This window comes from Theropithecus gelada, chromosome 1 (assembly GCF_003255815.1).
Source record: "Theropithecus gelada isolate Dixy chromosome 1, Tgel_1.0, whole genome shotgun sequence".
Lineage (NCBI taxonomy): Eukaryota > Metazoa > Chordata > Mammalia > Primates > Cercopithecidae > Theropithecus > Theropithecus gelada.
The window spans coordinates 167,479,438-167,492,383 of NC_037668.1; the positions used below are offsets into that span (position 1 = coordinate 167,479,438).

The window sequence follows — 12,946 nt, forward strand, 5'->3', positions numbered from 1 at the left end:
CAGTGTACGCTTTACATACTCGTATTAAAGTCCTTATAACACTATATTGTACTTCATTAAATGTCTGTTTTCTTCTATTAAACTGCAAGATCTAGAGGATGGATACTGGATGAACAGTAAGTACTCACTGGCTTGCCGAATGAATGAAAGAATGAATAGGTAACTTCTGGCTGAGGAAAAAAGAAAAGGTTTTGTGGAGGTGGCATCTGAGCTGAGGTTTGAAGCAAGACCATAATCTTAATATATAAAAGGGGTGGAGAGAATTCTAAGCAGAGGTAACAGAATGAACCTTGATTCTTGGCCAAAGAAAGTATGATGTGTGTGAAAGCATGGCAAGTACTTCTGCATGACTGCGGAGCAACAGAGATGAAATGATAAGCTGAGGTCAAAGAAAAGACCTAAGGGATTTCAAATCTATTCACATAGACAATGGGAAATCAGTATTTAAGGCAAGAGGGAGAGATCATTAGAGTTGTGCTTCAGCACATATTTTCTTGGTATAAAGACAGGCAAAAAGAGAACAATGCCAGCAGAATGCTCAATTAAGTTCCTCTAAGATTTCAGGCAAGAAACAGCATTCATCAGAAGTATTCACCAGGGTATCTGAAATGGGATAACAGAAGTGGTAATGCTAAAAGAGGTGTGGCCTGGAGAGGGCAAGAAGGACACTTTGAGTTTTTGAAGTCATCACATTTGAGATACTGACACACTGGGATTTGGGCAGAAATATGAATTCCTGAATTTTGGGTTTAATTCTGCATTCATATCGAGATAACTGAATTGTATACATTAAATAGCTTTTGTGACTCTACCAGATCTAGATTATGAAGATAAAGGAGACAGCTCAAGTAAAAAGTTGTTAACCTACATTAAACAATCATTTTTAATTGTATGGTTCTCTTAATACTCATGTGTTGATTTAGTCTTGCCTAATGGCAGGTATCATTCTGTATTATACCATATTTATATAGAACTTATCATTTTACAAAATCTTCCATATAATTTTAACAGCTATTTTTAAAGCACTGTAATCTCCCACAACAGTCTCATTTTATAGATGAAAAATCCAAGAATGAATTAAAAAATTAATGGTGGAACTTGAGTTGGAACCCAAGGTATCTGATTTTTTTCATGCAGGTCTTTTGCCACTTGCCTTGTTGATAGCTTGTTTATTTTTACTTTTACCTACTTGGTCTTTTGGTTTGAATTTCTCATGATGCTTAATACAGCTATATATACATGATGATTATTAGTAACACTAATTTCAAATCATTTCCATTATAAAAGGATGCCACTTGATTTAAGGTATCATCTGAGTTCCAGTCAGGAGACATGAGTGACTAGATATCAACAGGTCATCATAGAATGGAGAAAGTAACATAGTTAGTTTATTCCACTGAGAGATTGGTCTGACTTTTATTCAGTGAACACAGAGGTAAGATGGCTCAAATTTCACTAAGGGTGTCCACCTGACATGTTGTTTGTTTTCCCTTAAGCAAATCAGCAGAGTAGAACCCAGGTTCTTGTCAAAGAGTATATAACCTTAAATAGTGTGCCATGTAGTGGGTCCTATCAAATTCTTCTTGAGAATTAACATTTAGGGAAGACTCTGTAATGAATAAAAGTCATCTTTACAACTTTGGATAATCTAAGTTCTATCCTTTAATTAAATTAGACCACCAGAAAGCTGCATCCTGGGAGCACATTTGTTTATCCTGCTGACAAAGTGCCTTTCCAAAACTGTGCTTTGATACTTACTTTAGGATTTTATCAAATATCACTTAGGTATTTGCGGCAATGTACTAAGCAGTGTCTTCAACATTACTCACAGATCTTCATACGAGATATTTATACCATAACTTAGTAGGAGAAAACTTGTCTTCTGTGAGGTACTATTAATAGTATATTTCCCCCTTATAAGCAGAAACTAATTTGCTTACTATGTTTCCCTTTGTGCCATGAGATAAAGGAAGCAATAACTAAATGAGAACCTCAATCACAGCAAGTCTGTTGGTCATAACAGGTACACATTTACATTCCCTTCTATCCCTGGTTCTGAATTTTACTTAAATATCCTTTTTAACAACAGGTAAGTCAAGTCCATTGCAATAAATTATCTCAAATATTTTTAAAGAAAAGTGGATTGTAAATTACATAATAGGAGATTTATATAGGCTGAATTCTGAATCTGATGTAATTTTCCTCGGTATTTATGAGATAATGATTTATTGTTCTAAAGATACACTTAAATAGACCTGTTACTCTAGTGGGGGGAAAATAAGTTGAAAAACTCTTTTGGTATCCTAAGGGGAAAAAATCACAAGTAACCTACTTTTATGTTATAAACAACCACAGACTAAGTTTCATGCCTTTAATGTTAATAATTTGGTTTAAAAATGTGAATTCATATGGATCCATGAACAGTCTCCTGTAAGACTAAATAACAATTATAAACAAGGTCACATCTCACCCCTTCCTCTTTCAATGAATACAAAATTATAATACCACTTGAAGATGGTAGAGTTATTTGTGCCCCTGCCATCATGAATAGGAGGATAAAATAGTCACCTGTGTATTATAAATCAGGAATTGTATTAAGAGCTAGGGTTTAAAATTTATTAATTGGAAGAAGAGAAAAACCCATTTTTACGATGTTAAATACACGTAATAGGTTGACTCGTGGTTACTAAGGGGTCACTTTTTGCAGCTAGTGAACATATCTGGGGTTATAGTACTTAGATATTCCACGGAATTATTAGTTTTTCTAAGACTCCAATGGAAAACTGAAAATACAGTCCCCTGAACATTTTCAGATCAAAAGATACCTCCTTATGCTCTCTGAGATAACTCTAGGGTTTCAACTAAATGCTAGTTCCAGTGCTCGAGTAAAGAAAAACTATTTCCTAAAAGCTAATATTTAATATTTATGAACCATTCTATGCATTTTACATGATTTAATTTACTCAACCTTCATAAAAACTCTATGGGGTGGACACTACTGGTATGTACAATTTTAGAGAGTAGTAACATTCCTAAGGCCACAAAGGCATAAGAGGCAAAGCCTAGATTTGAACCAAAGCAGTCTAGCTCCAGAGCCCAAGCTTTTATATACAGTACTATATTATACTGCTGGGGAAAATTCTAACTTGATCTGCAGGGCCCCTCACGGCCACCTCTGCACAAAGGTGGGGTGACCTTCCACACAGTCAAAGATAGATTGTTGGGGCTATTAGATTTTCAAAAGAATGTTAGCTCTAACACCAGAGTTCCTCGGGTTTCTAAAATTAATGGATCTGCCTTCACATTTCATAGGCCAATTCTGATCAAAAAACAAACCAAAAAATTTTCTCTACAGTTCTGCAAAACTCCCAATAAGATACTGGCCCACTTTATCTGTGAGAGATACATTTAAATGATGACACCAAAATATTCAGATATTTGACTAGAGGGATAATTTTAATGTTATTTCTAATCTGACTCATGAAAATGCCAGTAAACTCTCTCCAAATGAAATATACTTGATTTTTGTCCCAGAACAATTTCTTTACTCTGGATTTTAAACTTACATAGTGACCTGATGAACATAAGAAATGCCTCTAAGTTTTTCTTTTCTTTTTTTTTTTTCCAGATGTCAAATAATCAAAATGAGACAAAGATCTTAGACATCTCCCTCAGTGTTTATTTTACATTTTTAAAAAGTTTCTGTTAACCTCTGGAAGGAATAAATTTATTTTAAAAACTTTTAACATTTATCCAATACTGTGCAATGATTCTAAGTACTACATTATTAACCATGTTCAAGGAAAATGTGATCAGATAATAACATTAAGAATTTCCTATCTATTTCTTCACGTCAGGTTTCAATTTCTAATAATATTAGTCAATCACTTGTTCAAAACATTTCTTGTCCTTAAATCGAGGGAGTTAGTTTTCCATTTATTGCTTTAAATTTTAGAAATAATTCCAATATCAGTAGATATTACAACATTAATAAGAATAAATACAACTAAGTAAGCATTTCATGGTTTATGTTATCTCAGAAAATTTAGTTTGCATCACTTTCTACTTGTTTGTAAAAAATGTCCACATTGTTGCTTTTATAAAAATTGTTTTATATAATATGTTAAAAATAAGGCAAAAGTAAAGGTCTGAACATACAAAAGCCTTTGCAAAATCAGAGAAAACTGTTTAATTCAGATGCTTCACAAAAATTTAAAAAGCAACACAGAAACGTTTAAATGAAACAAAGTATATAAAGTAAAAAAAAAAGGATTTTCTATAACATTCCTAAGGGATTATAGGTCATTAACCATAAGGAAATTAATGAATGTTCTCAATAAAGCAGAGAAAATACTAATATATTTTGATCTATATATTTCTAAAGAGATATCAAAGCAAATAGGTTGATACCAGAAATATTAAAAAGACGACAGTGTTAACAGTCATTGTTGTCAGGGTGATAACCCAATTACAGATCAAGTTCAGGCACGTACAGGTAATAACAATAGGGCTCTTTGTGCATTATAGCTTTAGGTCACTAACACAATTCTCAACAGAATAATAAAGACTAGTGCTATTGGTACTGTTTCTTTTTCACCCCCATCTTAATCCCTCTGAGACCAATTATGTTATGTCAGCCTCCCGGATATACCCAATTTCCATCTACCCAAGGACACATTTTAGCACCCCAAAGTGGGTCTAATACATTAAAGTACACTATATTTTGGAGCTTTAGATATTTATACAAAATGATTAGGCGTATCCAACTTGTACACCAAAGTGTCACTAGTGATTGACTTGGGGGTAAAGGGAAAGGGAAAAGAAAGTAATCTTACGCAGATATAAGGTAAAGTAATGTCTACATTTCACAGCTGAAGATCATTCAGTGTCTTCTGAAAACCGTGAAAGTCTTACAGAAGTTACATGATTTTGTAGGATCCCACAGGACATGTGAAATATAGGACACCGTTTTGGATTCATGTCTTCAAGGAGCAAGTCCCCAGTGTCACTTCAGAAGCATAGGTGAACAAAGGGACTGCTTAACTATATTTTTTAAACAAAAATAGAACATTCAAAGCTTAAAGATCTAATGTTACATGGCAACTTTCAGCAAGGTGGCCAACTGATATTGTAAGTGATGAGAATATTAAATTTACTGAAACAATTTATAGGAAAGAAAATCGAACATTATTAATAGTGTTTGAGATAACACTGTTAATTTTAATAAATAATGGCTCAATTATATATTATTGATTTTATTATATATCTCTCTCTGCATTTTAAAGTAAAATATTCTTACCTTAGAATTTGATTACACGGTTGCAGAGGCTGCAGAAATATTTGTACAGAATTACCTTCAGACATTATTTGTGCCATATAAAATAATGTCCTTCTTTTAAATAATCTTGGGAAAATGTATTAGAAAAAATCCTCTAACACCAACTTAAACAACTTTGATTAATTTCCAGTAACAACTCCAGAAAATTTGCATAGATCTATTAACATTTGTAAATCTAGCAATTAAAACTAAAAATATCTGGACTGCTCAAATGAATAAAAAAGTTTTATAAACTTAATTTAACTTCAAAAATGCAAAAATAATCTACCTGACACTTTCATCTTGTTTTTTTTCTTATTTACATAAAGCAGTTCTTTTCATGAACCAAAACAAAGGTCATTTTTGTTACTGACTTAACTCCCTTAAAAATCTTCTTTAAATATATTCTAAATTTAAAAATAAAAATTATTTATAAATATTGAGTTTGAAATCCAGTTATATTTTTAAAGCTTTCATTTAGTGATTTCCTTTCCTTAACAGTAGACATTTGAAAACAAAGTATTAGTAAAATTATGACAAACTGTAACGTTTTTTGTTCAATATATTATGGATCAACATATTTGCTATCTTGAGATACATGCTTGGTTTTTCATAGTCAAATATATAGAAATAATTCCTACCCTTCTGCCATTTCCTCATTCTTTCCTTTCAATGACACATTGCCCCTGAGTTACCATGAGCCAGAAGAGTGTTCTAAGCAAATGCCTCATCGTGCCTCTGCCCTCTAACCTGCTATGCCTCTAGGGAAGGAGATCCCAGATAAATATGGTGAGTGAAAGGATTAAGAACAGAGAGGAGAAAAATAAAGAATTAGTAAGTCTAAGAGTAAAACTCATGAAATGCTCACTCGTAAAACATCTGAGTTTACTTTGGGCTCTGTGTTCCTGTAACACAAACGGGGGGATGCCATGCCGCATGGGCATCATTGTGACGTCCAATGTTTGCTCTAAACATTGTCTAGGTTTCTACTTACTAATATGTAAAATGGGAATGATACCATTGCCCTTCTTTAACAGGAAAATTCATAATTGCATTAAAGAAAACATGATTTCAAAAGTTAAAAAAAATTCGGTATTATAATTTTATTCAAAGTCACATAAATACGTTATATTCTCCAATAACCTATAAATATTTGAAATCAGTTTAGTTCAATTAAAAATTTACTATTTTTGCTATTCATACATAATCAACCATAGGAAAAAAACCCTGTACTTTTTAATCCCTGTGTTCATTTTAAATACTCCAGAAAATCAACACTTTTCTGGTTTCAACAATATAGGAAATGATGCCATTTCTTAACATTTCTTAATTCTTAAACATTTGAATGAAGCAGCAGGAAAGATATCAGGCTGCACTGCTAACCTATTCCAGGAGAAGCCAGAAAGAACCCTCCCCTCCTGCCTTCCATTTCTCTATCTTTTTTAAAAAAAAAAGAGGAGAGGGACACTGTCCACCTAAGAAGGAAAGTCAAAAATAATAGGAGATAAAACCAAAATATATTTATTAGCATTTACGAGGTAAAACTTTGTGATTCATTCATTCTCTATTAGTTATTTGATTGAATATGACCTTTCAGGCTGATATTTTATGGGATAATTTTTTTGAGTAGGCTCATTACCTGATTTAAAAAAAAATAGTTTTCTATCTGTGGGCTGGAGGTATAAAGTCATAAAATGAACAGAAATTTAGTGTAAAACAAAAGAGACACTAAGTAATGTGGAAACTGATCACTGGGTTAATAATTCCAATTCCAAAATCACGTTTTGTTGGTTTCTTCACCTACAAAAAGCATTAATGAGACTTACTAAACTATCAAGTTTTTGAAAATATAATCAGAATATAATCACAATAACAACAAATATTGTATCCTTCAACAGTCTTTTCTTATTTATAATACATTTAAAATTACTACTAAATAAACATCTGCCATAACCACTAGTTCAGATCAGCAAGCATTGTTGTACTAATAGTCTAATTATTAAAAACATTTTAACTATCTTTCCAATGTTTGACAGGTGCTTAAATTTCCTTTTCACTCAAAGCATTATTTTTAGTATTCAATTTATCTCTATTCAATTTTCTTCAATGAAGGGCACCCTTTATCCTTCCTTCTCATTTCCATTTCTTAAACTTTCATCTGTAAACCCCTTACTCAACTTACAGAACTTTCTTCCAAATCTATCTCCTCAAACCTAACATGAAAAGAAATGTTACACCTTTTTTTTTTTTGAGATGGAGTCTCACTCTGCTGCCCAGGCTGGAGTGCAGTGGCTCGGTCTTGGCTCACTGCAAGCTCCACCTCCCAGGTTCATGCCATTCTCCTGCCTCAGTCTCCCGTGTAGCTGGGACTACAGGCGACTGCCACCACATCCGGCTAATTTTTTGCATTTTTAGTAGAGATGGGGTTTCACCGTGTTAGCCAGGATGGTCTCAATCTCCTGACCTCCTGATCCGCCCGCCTCGGCCTCCCAAAGTGCTGGGATTACAGACGCGAGCCACTGCACCCAGTCCAGAAATGTTATGCTAAAGCAACCACTGAGATACCACTGTGTCAACCTTTCTTATGACTTCTCTATTTAAGCTAGGAATTTTTAATAACAAATAAAAAGTATTGAAAGAAACGAAGTATATATTTTGTTTGATATTAATGCCGACATTTTAACAGTATCAGTCAAATTTCTAAATAATTAACAATATAGCTATTTATCATTGTTTTTCAGAGTTTCATGAGACAAGTTCGTGAACAAATAGATAATTTTGATAACTATTCCAATATCTCTCAAAGAAATTAAATACTGAAATTGAAGGAAAACAGCATATTTATCTTATTTTCCAGTAAATGGACACCCAGCATTATAGAGAAAATGGTGCTTATGTAAAATAGGAAGTAGCATCAATAAAAGAAAACTATCCACGTCCTCTGGCCTATCTTGTGGGTAATTTTCTACCTTACTCTACAGAGAGTTCTTTGGAGAAGTTTCTCTCACTCATTCAATTGTCATTTATTAGTTCATCCTTTAATCTAACTCTGAGATTTCCACGCTCATTCCCTCAATCAATCAATCAATCAATTACTAAGGCTTTAAAAATGTGTCAGGCCCCAGGCCCTAGAGATACACAGATAAGCAGCAGAGTGACTGATCCTCAAGGGCAGGAGCTTGACAGTCTGCAGGGGGAGGCATCCATGCAAGGAAGCTACTACAACATGGCATAACTGCCAAGGGAGGAGGCGTTGGGGAGAGAAGAAAGGAGGTCAGGGAAAACTATGCAGGAAAACTTTATGTCCAAACTATGTTTGAAAGGGAAAGAATGAGTTTCTTTGGTAAAGAACAGGAAAAGAGGTATTTCAGAAAGAGGAAACATCATCTATAAAAGCATGAAAATTCATGGAACTTCTAGTAGAACTTGCATTGATAAGAGTTAGAGAAAGAAGAAAAGAATATCCAATGATCAATAATTCTTGAGAGATGAGCCCAGGTCAGTTTACGACAGGCCTTTTGAGCCACAATTCCTTATACATAAGTAAATGTTTGCTTCACTGTCACCAACAATACCAAGTTTCATTTAAACTAAGAGACATCTAAGGAAAGATATCTATCTTTTTAACCCAGGACTCGTGTTAAATATAGTAACTGCCCATTGATACATGGATGAGATCACTACTAGAAAAGGAAAAAACAAAAAATACCAAAAGAAATCAGAAATTAAAATATTTAAGCCATAAAATATAGATTTCCTAGTATCATTCATGTGTAGCTGAAATAAATCAATCTAGAACCCTAATTATTTGTATATACTAAGACTAGCATAATTCAAAAGAAAAGATTTGACATACAGGCTTATTTTTCTAAAACTTCTCATTTTTTGTTTTAATGCTTAACTGTTATATATGTTTTAGAATATAAGATAGGAAATTAAAAGAAAAATTCCAAGCTTTTAAACTCTGGGTTCTTAAATAGAATGACTATATCTAGAAATAAATTGTGTAGGGTTCCTTAGGACTCCTATCAACTGAGGCTGATTGGCAGGTATAGCTAGTATTCTCATGAAATCTTCCCTTAAAATCTTGTTTGGGCAGTAACCTTAAAAATTTGGCAGTAGTTACATAAATTTGGTAAGCTCTCAAATACATATTTGATAAGTTGATTTGCTTATTTTTCAAATAGTTACACAGTCTGTTATCATTTAGCTATAAAATTAACAAAATAAACTGTCTTTTAATTAAAAGTTCACTGTTGAAAAACTCTGTACTTCACTTTTTATTGGCTCCTGTATTTTGCCATACTAACAAATTAAATGGTATTTTGGATTTTTTAAAAGATCTAAAAAGTCTACTTTATAAAAAAAAATTTAAGACATTATAGCACTACCAAACGTGGGATTTTTGGCTACCATGAATTCTGAATAACGAGTTCCTACTTAAGGACAGAAAATATTTATTAGCACATCTGCATTTCAAAGCTCTTGTTTTGAGAACTCTTCTACATAACTAAATAAAGTAACATTGTTATACAGTCTGCATATTTTTATATTCAATTCTTTACTAAGAATTATTTTCCACATTTACCTAGAAACTACAGCTTTCTATTTCATCAGGGAATGACAACAGATTTTACCAATACGAGGAATCACACTTTTTTGGAAAGTACACCATATAATAATGTGTTTTGCTTTATAGCTCTTTTCGAAACTGGTAACTATATAGAGTGAAGTAAAAAGTGGAATCTATTTTCCTTTCCCAACTCTAAGACCTTCTATCTGGGCCAGACTTTGATATTTGCCCCTTGGCTGAGAATCCGCATATCCAACTTCACACTTAGCTGCAGTGAAGTAGCCCTGCAGGCAGGCCGACTTCAACGAACCACTAGTGGTATCATCATTAAAATCCTGCTGAAGGTCACCATGGTAACCGCCTGCTGAGGCTTCACTGCTGCACTCGGCATCTCCTAATCAGCTACCATGTGAAATGCAAATTCAGACAGTCTGAAAATTAGTCAAGAAGAATAGGGGATGAGGATGCAGATATGTGAAATATTCATGCGCTTCATGGAAAAAAGAAGACAGCATGAATGACACAACAAAGAAAGGCCCCTGACATTCTTGCTATCATTTTGCATCATTGTTCACACCCTACTGTATTTCCAGGCCTATAGTTCTGAAGTTGGTTTTGTGAAATGCCATATTTATAGTCTATACCCAAAATAGTAATTAAAAATGGCTAACATAATAGTACTAACATCAAATAAAGATAATACTTTTAAATCATCATCACTGCTGTGTAACAGTTTATTCTAATTACCTGAATACGAATGTTATGCAGAAAAAAACAGGCATCACCGATTATCAGTATCAAAACTACCAGAAGAAAAAGTGCCTATTATATTATAGGAACACAAATGCTTTACATGTGGTGAAAATTCTTTAGAGATATTTATTATTCAAGTTACACGAACTCAAATTTCCTTACATAATACTAAGACCCAATGCTATTCGTTTCACAATAGGAAGACTGACATGATTACCTAATAAGTGAACATTATAATTGTTTTATATTTTTTCTTTTCTCCTTTCCATTTTCCTGAGGCAAAAAATCTGTTGCTCATGAGAAGGTGCAATGTCCTAACTCAAGATACTATTTTCTCTGGGTAGGTCCCTGATGAGTATTCCATAAAGTGCTAATATGAAACATTTTAGTTGACCTGAGATACTGCTATTCTGCATATATCCTCCTTAAATATTGGTAAAATCATGATACGTTAGGCTAAAATGGGAGATGTTTTGTTCAATGAAAGACTGGACACTGGGTAGAGCCAAAACAACTCACTTCAATGGGTTACCAAAGCAAGCAAGCATTCAGACTCAGATCTTAATAAGGTAGCCTTCTAAGATTTTCAGCCACAGCTAACACACTTTTTAAACATGTCTACAATGATAACCTCAAAACATTTCCCCAGTAGAATCTGGGTACAGCAGTGAGATGATAATAGGACAGGTACTGTCAAAGGAGGGAAGATAAAGCTTAAAGAATAAGGGTCAGAGATATGTAGTTAAGAGATGCATGTTTCGAGCTTTGGAAAACATGGATGAAAGGGGAGTCTGCCAAAATAGAAAATTACAACTGTGTGCCGGTCTAGGACTGCGAGAATAAGGAGTTAGCCCTGTTACAAAGGGCCATCAGACATGATGATTAACTAGAGCCTAGGTATGAGCATTAATTCTGCCCTTTGCACCATTCAGTACACTGTAGAGTCAGCTACTATTCTTATCACACCTAGAAAGTGGCCAATTTTACACTACATTCTGGGTTGTGGTCTACTACACATCATGAATTGCAGAGTCAACTCTTTAGACAGCAAGTCTCCAAGAGAATGAAAACAGAATAAAATGTGCTAGTTCTGCTACGTATACCATTCATTTTCATTTCTGGATAAAGTAAAATTTCTTAATAAAATAAAAATGTTAGCAAAATGGACAACAGACGAACACGTGGACTGAAAATGACTTACTTCTTCTGAATAGTGATCTGAAGGAAGAGGTGGGTAGTCACACTGTTCTATCTTCTTACACAGTGAGTATAAATTCATTTTGTCACCATAGAAAGGACTCTGTAATGCAGCCATCTGTAAAATGCTCCCAATGAAACTGATATAGTTACATGGTAACTTAAAAGGTGATTTCACCAAGTATATTATACAGGGGTAGAAAATAATTACAAATATTTTAAATAAAGTTATCTGGGCATTTTGATTTTTATGAATATCCCCGTCTGAGAAAATTTATTAAGAGTTAAAAATCTTTCTGCAACTTTTGTTTCTTTTCCGACATTTAAAATGCCCTAAAATAGAGAATTAGTTAACATATTTCTTTATATACAAATGCAACATAAAACAATATTAAGAAAAATAACACAATTTAAAAACTCTTTGTACCTATAATGAAATAAAAACAACTACTGTATCTTACAACAAAACAGTCATCACAAGGTATAGCTCAACCATATAGAACAAACATGAAACTGAAGTTAAAACTGAATTATAATCTAGCATAGGGAAGAGAATGCAGAGCATTTTGTCTTGCATAATAGTTTCTGAAGATAAAGGTTATTCTGAGAAAAAACAGTCTTCTCAATTTAAATGCAATAACAGATCCCCAAATAGTTTACAATGAATTAGAACTATTTTCTTTTGATAATGTCTCAAAAACATTAAATATGCTCAAAAGCTCTACGAGTCATAGCTGTAATTCAAGGCTTCCAAATGAGATTTTTATGCAGAAAAACGTAACCCAAAGGATGAACAACTTTAAAAAAGACATTATTGAATTTAAATTTATTTTAAGACAAGGTTCTAACTTGACATTTAAAGTGCAAGCAAGTACTGTGGTAAGCAGGGTTACAAACTAAAAATTCAATTTAAAATGTTCGCATCCTGTTCCAAAACCTTCTAAATCTTTGAACCGCAGCAGCAAGAATACAACACGGAGTGCCAGGCTGCCCCAAAGTCAGTCACCCTTTTCTACATGTGCTAATAAGTTTGATTTTGGAAGGACAATGTGTACATTCCCCAGACAGGCAGAGTGTGTGTGAAACACGCTAGTCCATGCTGTGCT

The 12,946-nt window shown here is 33.5% G+C and overlaps 1 protein-coding gene across 4 annotated transcripts in view; it reads right to left on the reverse strand.

The window, feature by feature from the left end:
* NEK7 (NIMA related kinase 7) overlaps window positions 1–12,946 on the reverse strand; it is a 145,026-nt gene that overhangs the window by 7,275 nt on the left and 124,805 nt on the right. For all 4 annotated transcript variants that reach the window (XM_025401716.1, XM_025401733.1, XM_025401725.1 and 1 more), the window contains exon 9: window positions 11,845–11,958. In XM_025401716.1, the coding sequence (XP_025257501.1) occupies window positions 11,845–11,958 (114 nt within the window). The remainder of the gene's footprint in view (window positions 1–11,844; window positions 11,959–12,946) is intronic.